The following is a 13,283-nucleotide window of genomic DNA, read 5'->3' as shown; positions in this document are numbered from 1 at the left end:
GATATTGCAAGCTACCAAGAGCAAGTGACCCCTAATAAGAAAAGAAGAAGATTGTCATCAGGGTCAAGGGTTTCTGGTTGTGATGCCTTCTCCCCTGAAATTCCTATAGCTTCCTCCCCTTGTTCAGCTTCAAGTGTAGGAATGCCGAGAAGTTTCGGGTCAAAGGCAAGTCACCATTGAGGGTTCCTCAATTGTCTTAGATCATAGAGGTTTCTTCATCAGAAAGGGTCCTGGACTTTCTTCTGCAGAATGGCATGGAGTTATCTTACTACATAATTGCAAAGGATATTTTTAACCTTGACTAGGATATTGACCATGTATTGAACTCATGCAAGAAATTTTTCCTGGAGGAGTTTGCTGAGTTTGAAAGTCTTGCATTTTTGGTAGTTGAAAATGATGCAAAGGAACATGTTCACATTCCTATTGGGAGCTCACCTTCAGAGAAGGCTTTATTTTCAAGGAAGTGTACATCTCATTCTCTTGACAAGTTCTGTACTCTTGTGATATATCATGTAAAATCTTATGAACAACAATTAGAGGGTCCAAAATGTTCCTACTTTTGCCTTTTGGATGAGGTAGCAAATGACAAGGATGCAGAGGAATGTTTAGACCCTGAGCAAAAAGCATATATTGCTGGAAAACTAGATGTTGCCTAATTCAAAGTTGAGACCATTATTGAAGAAAACCATGCAAATGTAGATCTTGTATGTGACTCTTCTTTTTATATGTTTCTTAACTTCCAACTTTCCCTATCAAGAACAATGAATACATACTGCTAGTAGACATCCAAAGGCTCTTCAATCTTAGGGAGGATTATTGTTTAGCGATCATTGCAGAGGCTTTTGATGCTGCAAATGGCATTGTTGACGTGGAAAATGAATCGAAAGAAGAGTTACTTAAACTTGACACCGAAATTACGGACGGCAAGTTTATTGAAGCAAGGGATGCCCTTTCTCTTTGTTTTCATAAGGCAAAGAATGCTAAGAAAGAGTATGGGATTACTAGAGAGGAATTCCACAGCCTTCAAGACCAACTTGGAATTTCCAATTTTGGAAGAGAAGAGTCGCAATATGTTAAAGAATTAGAAGATACCAATGAGGCACAATCATCAATTAACATATGGAATCCACTAATCTAGAGAATGATGAAAATCAATTGGTACTATAATCTTGAATTCTGTAAGATATACATTAATATGCTTGATTTCAACATTCATTTGACATTTATCTTTTTTTACAGTTGGAGATTGAATATTTTAATAACTTCTTGGGATGGGGTAAAGGGACAAGAGTTGGTATTAGTTCACTGAAATATGTTGCACTTCACCATTACTTAGCAAGTATTGATCTGCATGTTTTCTTGGTATTTCATAACATCTTCTCAGAGGAAGCAATATGGCCTATACTATGTATCAAGGCACTTACAAGGCCACTTGGTTTCTCTAGGTTATAGTACAATGCACAGAAGATGGTGTTTTCGGAGAAGACTGCAGCAATTAGGATTTTTTATTATGTTCCTGGTTTCACTGCTTCTAGACCAGGATACTTTCTGGCCCTCTCATCTTATGCTTTGGCAACAAACTGAATTGATATAAAGTCAATAGTTGGCTACAAGAGAATAAAATTTTTACGTTATAGTGGAAATATCCCAGAGGGGGAGGATGATGTAAAGGCTCATGAGAGCTAGCTTTGTACTTTTCTTTCTTGAAAAATACTATGAATTCTCAAGTTAAAGTATTCATTCTTTGAAGCTGTCATTGAAAAAACCAATTGAATAGCTCCTCAAGAGCATTGCTTTTTGTAACTCCTCCTCTATGTCTTGTGCTTCGAAAAAAACTTGTACATGCTTGATAGTGAGATTTTTCCATGCCTTGGCCACTATAAGTTGCTAGGGAGCCTTGCTTCTCCATAAAATAAGACCCATGGATATGAAGGATATGCTCCAAATTCATAAGAGTAATGATCATTTTATGCCAATGGAAAATTTATCGAAGAAATCGTGGATTAAATATTCTCTCTTACCAAATAAAATGTGATATATTTTTCTCCCCATACCTCCTTTATTGCTTGAACAAGATTTGTAATCGAACATTTGAACTCTTCTAGATACGTACGTGTAGGTTTTTGTTTGTTGCTTGAGGAGCTTTAGGAAGACATCGAGGTATCTCCAAACCTCCATCCTTAGAAATGCAAGTCGTGGTGTGCTTGCAATGTTTATCGTTATTCCCCACATCTCTCTCCTATGCTCCCAAGTAATGTCACCTGTTTTCTTGTATTGTTTCCTAAAAAACATCCAGTTTTTGAGTCTCCCATGACAAAAAAGGGCCAAAAATGTGACCTTGACATGAATTAAAGATGAGGGATAATTAATGGCTAAGCTATTCAATAAATTCAATATTCTCTCATTAATCACATATGAGCAACCAAATTTGGTGTTTTCATTCTTTCAAAATCTCAACTAATTAGCAACTTAATCATTTCTTACAAGCACATTTTTTGAAGCATTTTTGGCCCTAATGATGATCACACTTGGGAACCTACATAATATCTCCAAAGAGCACCTCTCAAAGTTAAAGAATTTCACAAGAGGAATCCAATGAAACTTGGACCAAACCACCAAGCCGCTCCTCGTGGAACTCGACGCTAGAGAAGGGGTGATGTCGCAAACATGCCATGATCAAGTATACGGATTCATTCCTACTCATGCCATATGAATCCACTCCCCATGTGAATGCACCCTTAATAAGACATCCTTGTACCAATCGTGTGAACCCACCCTTGACATGTCATCATAGAACCTTCTAGAAGATATACTCTGACATCGCCTATATCATCAATGATGTCATCATGCAACATTCTAAAATATATTTAGCTACCCTCCAACACCTATAAAAGGAGGGGCTCGATATAGAGCTCCTTAGTCGTCTTACCAATGTCAGACTTGGAAGCTCATGAAGTTGAAATGTCCAAGTAAGTAACTTCGAGTTCCAATTCTAGTTCTTGTCTTGTCATGGTATCTAGTCTTGTCTTATCTTCCATTATACTTCTGTTATCTTGTCACCTTGTAATCTCGTAATATGAGATCTTGTCTAGTAGTATTGTCTTCGAGGGAGATCTTGGAATTCTAATATCTTGTATCCATACCTATGGTCCCGAGTTGTGAGATCCTTCATATCCTATCAATTCGTGTTGTCTATATCCACGGTCCCAAGTTGTGGGACTTTTCATATCTTGTTAAGTTATCATTGTACCTCGTGCCCCTACATTGTAATATCTTGTAATCACAATTCTTGTAACAAATCTTGCATCTAGTCTAGTCTCTTGAGCACAATCTAGTGCTCCCATAACAATTAAGAGTAGTCACTCTAAGTGGTGCATACTTCACCTACCGGCTTTCATTAATTTTTTGTATTTCTATATCCCTAACTTGATGTAATGCTTGTTGCCAGGTGGCACTTACGCAAAGGGATGAGCGCCTTAAATGGTTCTCCATCAATGCGGGGCACGTTCCTAAGAATTGTCTTAGGCGGAAGGTCGATGGGGATGCCTATCCTTTCCGGGCGTCGATGCAAGTGTGAGCATGGGAGATACCATTTTATCCACACGAGTATTAACATCTTTGTGAATTAATCATTGTATGGAATTTCAAATTAATTTATTTATGTGGCTAGTTGCAATTATTCAGTTGGTTATTATTCTAACATGATTTTCTGAATTTTTGGCAGCTAATGTGTAGAGCAAGGAGAATTGGAAAGGCGTGCCACGCGCAAGCATTTTAAAGATTATTTCCTTAAGAATTTGTTTGGCAATTATTGGATTATTGTATTAGATGCACCGCTATTTCTTATAAAGCATGTGCATAGTCTCTATATAAATATTTATTAGCAAAATAGATTTTTAGAAGATATCTCCAATAAAATATTAATGGTTCTAGAGAGTTGTGGGATGCACAACTGCTAGCATCCATTAATTTAGATTACTCTATCTCTTTTCCAATACACTCAAACTCTTTATGCAAAGAGTGACAGTAAAGGGCCTAAATCTTGGGCAAAGAAGATTTCATAATATTACTATAAATACGGCATGAAAGGAGCTGCTCACTTCATGTCGGGGGGAGATTGTACCCAATCTTGTGTCGCTTCATCTTACTTTACCCTCTCTTTTAGTCTATTTTTAATTTCTCATGAATCGTATGCAATTTTATGAGTAAAAGAGAGAAAGAGGGAGCTTCTGCCATTCATTATGCGCAAACCATGCATCCATTGCTCGCAACAATACTTCCACCTATTCATGAAGAGTGTAGCCTGGAGGCTTCTCATATATTGGACATAACCAAAATCCCATATTTACATGTTCTTCCAAATGCATACCCATCTAAATATATGCATAACCTATATTGTGCCATAGTTGGCTATTTGTTGCATGATGAGACTCAAGCTACGGAATTGATAATGGCCACTATGATATACCAGAGTGAGACATGTATGTCATGTATGCACTATGAATACCTAGTAATGTGGCTTCACATGTGTGGTAGCAACCTACATGAATATCCCATAGATTCAAACACATTATATCGCTCTTATCCATTTTCATCTAAGATGCACCATAATCAAGTACTCTAAGGCCATCTCTCGTGCTCTCTCTCTCTCTCTCTCTCTCTCTCTCTCTCTCATATATATATATATATATATATATATATATATATATATTACCAAACCTCAATACTAGCATCATTAGTGACACCTAAATATATTCTCAACTTATTCCTCCATGTTTATGACAATAATGCAAATGGTGGTGACATGATATATCTAGATTAAGGTTTCATAGACCACCTACTTGATGCTAACTAATAGCCCTAAATGTAAGGATTGTCACATCCTAACATTGCTTTATCAATTGAACACATTGGTACTTAGAACCCATATAAAACACATGCTATTGCAATATTGCTTAGTGTTGGTTACCATTGTGAGGTCTACCATTAAAACATACTATAATAACAAACCTAAAGTAGTATACTGAGTATATTGGTAGATAGGGATAGCGACTAAGGATATGTCTTTATTAGTTCTTACTAACATTGAACTACTCCATTTTGTAGATACCCAATCCCCCCTTTGTCCCTATCACAACGTGCTTTATGGATTTCATAGTTTGTATAAAGTTGATTATTTTAATAGGAAACAATTGCATATATTTGCAACTTATTTCCTTCATGATCGACATGATAGGCATTAAGTATGTTGCTTATTTAAAAATTGGGATAATATGAAATAAATTTTAGCATGGCCCAATTGTTTAATAGAAGGTATTAATTCCTCATGAACGTTGTACTTATAATTCATTTAAGTCTTTTGATAACACGATTGATGTCTCATGTGGAAGTGCATAAATGGTGACATGCAGTCCATACACGATAACCCATTTGCATCCATGAAGGTAGCAATAGTCATGGATTTCACTTAGCCCCACTAGTTAATTATTGTTAGTTGTAGGTCAATTAGTTCGCACCAATTAGTCAATGCGTCCTCTTTCCATAATATTCTAGCTACAATCACTATTGAAATTCTTGTGAGCATGTCATGAGAGAAAAACATCAGCTTTGAGTTTTATTCCTACTATAGTATAGAAGATTTCATTATAGGATGATAGATGTTGTCATATTTATTATGAGCTAGAGTTGGTGCAAAATACTCCTAAAGAAGATGCATTTAGTTGTAAGTGCAACAAACTTTCAACTAGTGTGCCATATCAACCATGACAACAAACTTAGTTGGGCACACAACCAAAGTTTGGGTTGGTGTTGAGGAAACTCTCAAGGGCATGGGCAAATTGGATAGCTTGCTCCTTGTACACCTCGTGGAGGTCATGCTCACCAATGCTTTCAAACTCGAGGGTGTGGATGAGCATGGACGAGCTTGTATGAGGCGCACCTTTGACTTCGATGTTGTGGCTTAAAGAGAGCCAATAGGTGCCTAAACCAAAGCCTTCCACTGTGCGCCATGTGACCTCAAGGTTGTCCTCATTCTTGTGCTCGAACTTGATTTTTGTGAAGTTCAACCCATGGAGGCAACCTGCAATACAATCATATCCAACAAGTTCACTTTGATACGAGAGAGAGAGAGAGAGAGAGAGAGAGAGATAGAGAGAGAGAGAGAGAGAGAGAGAGAGAGAGAGAGAGTGTGTGTGTGTGTGTGTGTGTGTGGTCAAAAGTAACAATGTGCAAGAGCCATAACAAGGCTATTATAGGAAAAGATATAGAGATTTTAAGGAATTTTCGAACTTCTAAAACCAACTATAAATGTTTGGAATTAGTTCCTAACCCCGTGCTAGCATTCCCTTGTGAGAAGTTTGTATTACAAGACTTGAATAGCCACTAATATAACCTAGTATCCGCTGCTGAGGAGCCTTGCTTATCATATAAAAGTCGAATAGCCAATAATATGACCGTCGAGAGTGGGAATGGAGGCTCTAATTACCCATGCTCTTCCCCAGCTTGACATGTAAGACGCTGCCCGGTTTGGCCCAAGTGTCGCCTTCTACGAGCTCCACGCGCTCGAAATGGTCGGGCGTAGCGGCCAGGAGGGTGCGGGGGAGCTCGTCCACGTAGGCTCTCCACACGCGAGACGCCGGCGCGTTCACTGCCACCTCGAACACCACCTTCTTCATGTGGGCCTTCCCATAAGCCATTCCAGCTAGCTAGCTAGCTAGCTAGCGCTCTCTCTCTCTCTCTCTCTCTCTCTCTCGTGGTTGATCTTGGCAGCCCCGGACCCTACCTACGTTTATATAAGAGAGCTGCACTTCCACTATACACCCCACTTGACGCGACACTTCGAGTATGCACCTAATTAGTGGCCACTTATGTCTATCCTACCATGCCCGAGTTGCTTATACCTTTACGCTTTGCTCGCTGCGGCAGTGTGCACCTTTACATCTTTGAGATACAACTCCCAAAATCAATAATAGCCTTGATTCTCTACCAGGTGAAACATGACTGCCGACTCAATGATTTATGCTAATTACTTTTGCGCTACCAGGTGAAGCTGCATGTGGCGCGCTGGCTTGAGCCTTGCTCGCTTGATGGCTCATGAGCTATATATATTCTGTTACGTTAATAGTTGTTAATGCACGACTCACAACAATCCATGATCCGGATTTGAATTATATATAGAGAGATAATAGTGCAAAAGTAGCATCCGTAGTACACCCTAGCGTGCGAGCAAGGGTATTCTGGTGGAAATAGACTTACATAAGGCACGTTGGTGGATACTTGTACGGCACAGTGTCAAGTCTAAAATAAAGCAAAGGCACAAAATTAAAGTTTCATTCATTTATTCCCAAGACCTAAATCACTTGGCATAGGTAACTCAAGGACCGCATGCATCACAGATGTTATTGTTCCAAAGTTTCCTCATGAATTGGAAGTGCCATTGTTTGTTGTTTGGAGTAGCTTTAGTCTTTCTAAACTCAAAAACATATTTATCTTTGTCTTCATATATACTAGGCACTCTGCACCTAGATTCTCTCGATGTTTCACATCGATGTTCTCTTGTTGCTTTGCACTGGTATTTTGTGGTGTTTCCCACAAAGATTCAAAGGCATGTTTCCAATGGCAGGAGGGTTCGTGGGTCCTTATGTCACAAAAAAACCAATCGTGAGACAAACCACCACCCCCCCCCCCCCCCTCGCCACTATATCATATTATAACATTGATATATTATCGATTATATATACGATTTCATATTATAGTCACACACACCCCTATTCATACATATATTCACATAACATATATATTATAATACTTAATATAATAATATATATCATATTTTGTAGTAACTGTATAACATAACCATACAATAATTAATTATATACATTAATAATATTAGGTATTATTAATATTGTTATATAATTTTATAACGTTGGTTATTATAAATATATTAATATTTTTATATATTAAATATTATTGATATTAATATTATTAAAATCAATCATAATTATTGATATATATTAAAGTTATTGCTTGTTATTAGAAATAAGTAATAATTATTATAAATTTCTTCTTTTTCTTGTCTTAATCCGTTTTTCATAGCCATTGAGACCAAATGGGCATACCACGGTCCATAGACTGAGAGAAAATTATATTTTAGCATCGATATATTATATATATTATCAATTATATATACTATTTCATATTATAGACACACACACATACACACATGCCTATTCATACATATATTCACATAGCATATACATTATAATATTTAATATAATAATATATATCATATTCTGTAGTAACTATATAACATAACAATACAATAATTAATTATATACATTAATAATATTAAGTATTATTTGTGTTATTATATAATTTTATAAATTTAATTATTATTATTTAAATTATTATAAATATATTAATATATTAATATATTAATTATTATTTATTTTAATATTATCAAATTAAATAATAATTATTGATACATATTAAAATTATTATTATTTGTTATTACAAATAAGTAATACTTTATAATAATTATTATAAATTTCCTTTTCTTTTCTTATCTTGGTAAGTTTTTCACAACTATTGACCAAATGGCCATATGAATTGTCTCTTTATGCCACTGTCCATAGATTGAGAGAAAATCATATTTTCCAAAAATTAAACCGACAAAAGAAAACATGATAGCTCTCTCTCTCACCCACCCACACACACACACACACACACGCATAGTCTCTCTCTCATAGGCTTTGCACCTAGTAGAGAGGGAGCTATGGCATTGTCGAGCCAGCCTCACAAGTGGACATGCCTATGACAATTACATATTGGTAGTCCAAATGCCTAGCATTCTTAGCTCAACAGATTAATGTGCAAGGAGGTAAGCTTGCATCCTTTCATATTCACACAATCCTCTCACACATATCCAAATGCAAATGCTTCTTCGAAAAACTAATCTTGTTATCCATAATATGTACCTTAGTTTAGCCTCCCTACACTGATAAAGTTGTGCATCCATAGCATGGAAATTCAGTCATTCACTATAACTTTCAATGCAATGATTAAGTCTAATTTTTGTTCCTGCATTTCTTGTAATTATTTAAGATATATATATATTCTCTCTCTCTCTCTCTCTCTCTCTCTCTCTCTCTCTCTCTCTCTCTCTCTCTCTCTCTCTCTCTCTCTCTCTCTCTCTCTCTCTCTCTCTCTCTCTCTCTCTCTCTCTCTCTCTCTCTCTCTCTCTCACACACACACACACTCTCTCTCTCTCTCTCTCTCTCTCTCTCTCTCTCTCTCTCTCTCTCTCTCTCTCTCTCTCTCTCTCTCTCTCTCTCTCTCTCTCTCTCTCTCTCTCTCTCTCTCAAGCACAAGTCTCGACTAGTCTTACAATCCTTTATATGACACCACCACCACATGGGATCGGTGCATCTTTTGCTCGTGCTTGCCTCCACCCATCAACCCATTACCCGATGTCGAAGCGTTTGGGGTCGAAAGTCTTCTGCGGGGGTATAAGACAGCAGGGTGAAGGGAGATTCAGGGAGAGGAGTAGATAGAAGAGAAGGGGTTTGAAAAAATAGAAGACGTAGAAGAATACTCTTGGAAAGAAATAGAAGATGTAGAAGAATACTCACAGAAAGAAATAGAAGATGTAGAAGAATACTCACAAAGGTGAAGCATGTCAATTTATTTCTGCATTACGAGAAGATAAATCTCTTGTAGACCAAAACGTGCATAAAATAATGCATTCCTCTATGCTGTTTAGATCGCCAATCTAATGCTTCCATTTTCTCCGAAAGGGGGCTAAAATACCAGGACAACTGACTAGAATTCTGCCAGATCACTGCTTCATTTCACTTCAGAGTGTTGTTCATTGCCTAAAAATAGCAATCGCGCGTCGCACGATTTTGCCAATCTCTCTTTTTACATAAAATCCTCTCAAAATGGCTGAAAGCTACCTACTTTCTTTTACATGTCATTCTATTCTAGAAGTTATCTATAATTCTTGGATTTTTATAAGTGATAATATCTAAAATATCAAAAATTGTCTAAACTTATCCAAAAATCTAATATTTTTGAACCATGGACACTAACACTAATGTCTAAAATGGCATTGGCTCTCTAGATCAATAAGAAAGCCGCACTCTAGAGTTTTTCACACGGTGTGCACGTAGCGACATGACATCCACCCCCTCCTAACCTGCACATCCTCTTGCATGTGCCAAAGTCTTATGGATCTGAAGTGTCAGAAGAAGTATCGTATCCTCTACCATGTCAATGTCTTTACCTTCTACCTCTTCTTCTTTCATTTTCTCATATTCATGCATGCTCAGTATCTAACTCATTCAACTCATATGCTGAAGACTCCCTACGTTTAAAGAGCTTGATACGTTTTCTAGCCACTGGAATCCTTAGAGCTATCCCATCCATCTCATTTAATGCATAGGTAGCAAAAATAAACCTTACCACATATGGACCAAACCATTGCTTTGCAATCTTTTGACTAGCACTATACGGATTTTTCGAGCTGTTGTCATAAACTAGCATCCAATCCCCTTCTTGTATAGCTCGTGGTCGAAGTCTGTGTCGCTTGTCAAATCTTTTCTTGTTCTTGATCCTTGTAGTCTTCAACTTTTTCATGGCTGTCTCAATGTCTTCAATCCTTCTTTCTAACTATCTAATGGGTAGGACCAACAACTCTTCTCTATTCAAACCCTCTTCCCATGGTAAAACACTCCAAGAAGCAATAGTCTCCTCAATAGGCATGATTGGTTGTTGTCCATACATTAATTCAGCAGGTATATACCTTGTAACTGCACTACGACTGGTCCTATTAGCCCATAAAGCAAAGGGTAACATTCTTGGCCACTCTTTCATCCTGCCCTTGCATGACTTTTCTAATGCCTTAATGATAGGTTGATGAACTCTTTCATTTTTGCCATTTGCTTTAGGATTATAGGCTGAAGTTAAAGCCAGCTTGATACCCAATCGTGAAAAGAAGTCACAAGCCTCATCTGCATCCAATTCTCCTCTATTTGCAACCACTTTACTAATGCAACCATACTTGCAAAAGAATTCTTTTAATAAGAACCAGCAAACTGCTTGAGTAGTCTTTGTACTAAGAGCTCAGCCTTCCACTTGATTTGTCAAGTCTTCTCATGCAAGCACAAGATATCTCATATTCCATAAACCTGTAAGCATGCTAACCAGATCAACTACCCATTTGTAATGTATAGATAATGGATAGGTCAGTTGCAACCCATGTCTATGCTTTACCATGGAATACATCTAACAGACATTGCATGATTCCACATAATGCTCCACATCTTTATACATGTTTTTCCACCAATACTTCTCTTTGATCTTGGTAAATGTGCCCCAAACTCCTCTATGTCTAGCCCATAAGCTTTCATGAAACTCCTGCATCACCTGTTGTTGAGAAGCCCTATCCCCCAATACACGTACTGGAGATCCTCTCTTTTTCTTTGATGCTTCCATCAATATCCATCTTTCAAGGAAAAACCCATAAGCCTTTCTTTTAATCCTTTTGAATTCAGCTTTAGACCACTTAGTCTTCTTTGTCATGAGGCTGAGATATTGGCCTATTTTCAGCCAATCATCCTCATACAACTCTTCCAAAAATCGTGATCTCACTGAAGCATAACACTGATGATGCTTTCGCTCTACTGCCCATCTCTTCTCCATGGTTGTAAGCTCTTTTCTTACTGCTAAAATCCTTGTTACAACAGTTGTACCTGCAGTAACAATAGCTACATACTCATTCCCTGCTGCCATAATGCCATTTTTAGCACCTATCACATCATCCTCTTCATCTTCCATTAGCTCCTCTTCATCTTCAAACCTTGCCCATGAAAGCATGTCAGCCACAAGGTTTTCTCTATGTGCAATATGCTGAAAATCAAGGTTAAGTGACTTTATATATGCAATCCATCGTAACATGGCAATATCGGAAGTTGAGCAATTCACTATCATGCCCAATAGAGGTAGACAATCAGTCTCTACCACTACATCAGCTCCCATGAAATACTTCCTATCACAGTTAAGGGCTGTCATTACACCCCAAAGCTCTCTCTTGACTTGAGAATATTGCCATTGCCATTCATTGAGGACCTTTTCTCCAAACGAAATGGCATACCTATTCCCATTAGCATCATCCTGACCCACTGCACAACCAATGCCAATTGGGCTTATATCCACGATGAGAATAATAGGCTACCCATTCTCATAATTTTCTCTCTTTAGTGTTGGGATTGAAATCAATAAGGTCTTTAAATTTTGAATTGCCTTTGTATGCTGTTTACCCCACCAAAACTTTTTCCCTTTTCTCAAGAGTTGATATAAAATTTCAGCCACATGAGCAAAATGTGGAATCTATATTAAGTAAAAGACACATGCACCCAAAAATCTTCTCACCTTGGATACATTTGAACATGTCTCTCGCATCCTGCTTATGGCATCAATCTTTACTGGTGAGGGATTTCTCCCATATGGTCCACACATGTGCCCAATAACTTATACTTCCTCCAATCTAGAATTGACTTTTCTCCTAACAGAGTCAAATGCACTTCTTCAAGACTGCTCAAAATCTTATCACAATCAGCAATATGATCAACCACAAATCTTCTACGTTTGTGCTCATTTAACTCTAAATTCTTGTCATACATATCACATTCTTTGATCATCAGCACATCATCAAGAAAGGGTAAGGTCAATTAAGGAATATACTCCCTCAAAACTTTATGCATAGCGTTCATCATATGTGCCATTGAATTGGTTGCTCCCTGTGAAAGTGTACACATCCTAACCAATCCAAGTGGTGTCTTCATGGTAGTGATATCTCGGCTTTCCAATGCAAGTTGAAACTGATCATATCCTGAATATAAATCTCCCATAGAGTAAATTTCCTTGCCTACAAATGCTTTTGCAAATTCATCCACTATCAGGCCTAATCCAACATTCATTATGGTGACCTTATTAACTGGTTGTAAATCCTGTATAAACCTCAAATAACCATTCTTCTTTGGAACAGTGAACCACTAATTTGAATATGGAGCTGAAGAGGGCTCCAAAATCCACATCCTGATCTTCTCGTTCAAAAACTCCAGCAGCTTAGACAAATATGTCGGAGGTATTGGAATAGGCTTTAGATTCCATTGCAGATGAGGTACTGTAAAAATCATCATAGGTGCAACTATGTTCAGATCAACACATCCAATTTCATGTGGCTGAAATGCAAAGGCTTTCCCATGCCTTGCCAACATATGCAA

General features: G+C 37.5%; 1 protein-coding gene across 1 annotated transcript; it reads right to left on the bottom strand.

Moving 5' to 3' along the window:
- Positions 1–5,588: 5,588 nt before the first annotated feature.
- Positions 5,589–6,765, bottom strand: LOC148019663 (putative intracellular pathogenesis-related protein T1). The gene is made up of 2 exons (XM_087700801.1): positions 6,485–6,765; positions 5,589–6,079 (listed from the first exon to the last, which is right to left on the bottom strand). The coding sequence occupies exons 1-2, from the start codon at positions 6,693–6,695 to the stop codon at positions 5,775–5,777; spliced, it is 516 nt and encodes a 171-aa protein (XP_087556927.1). The 5' UTR covers positions 6,696–6,765; the 3' UTR covers positions 5,589–5,774.
- Between the last annotated feature and the right edge of the window lie 6,518 nt (positions 6,766–13,283).

Source organism: Lygodium microphyllum, chromosome 19 (assembly GCF_053477565.2).
Source record: "Lygodium microphyllum isolate KBCC chromosome 19, Lygodium_microphyllum_v1.1.10, whole genome shotgun sequence".
NCBI classification, from domain to species: domain Eukaryota; kingdom Viridiplantae; phylum Streptophyta; class Polypodiopsida; order Schizaeales; family Lygodiaceae; genus Lygodium; species Lygodium microphyllum.
This window is presented reverse-complemented; position numbering and strand designations above follow the sequence as displayed.

What these genes read in the sequence shown, in the direction of transcription:
- LOC148019663 (XM_087700801.1), bottom strand. Translation starts at nt 6,695, where the DNA reads ATGGCTTATGGGAAGGCCCACATGAAGAAGGTGGTGTTCGAGGTGGCA. An exon ending in CAAGCTGGGGAAGAGCATGG is followed by an intron (nt 6,080 to 6,484) that starts GTAATTAGAGCC and finishes ATTGTATTGCAG; the next exon opens with GTTGCCTCCATGGGTTGAAC.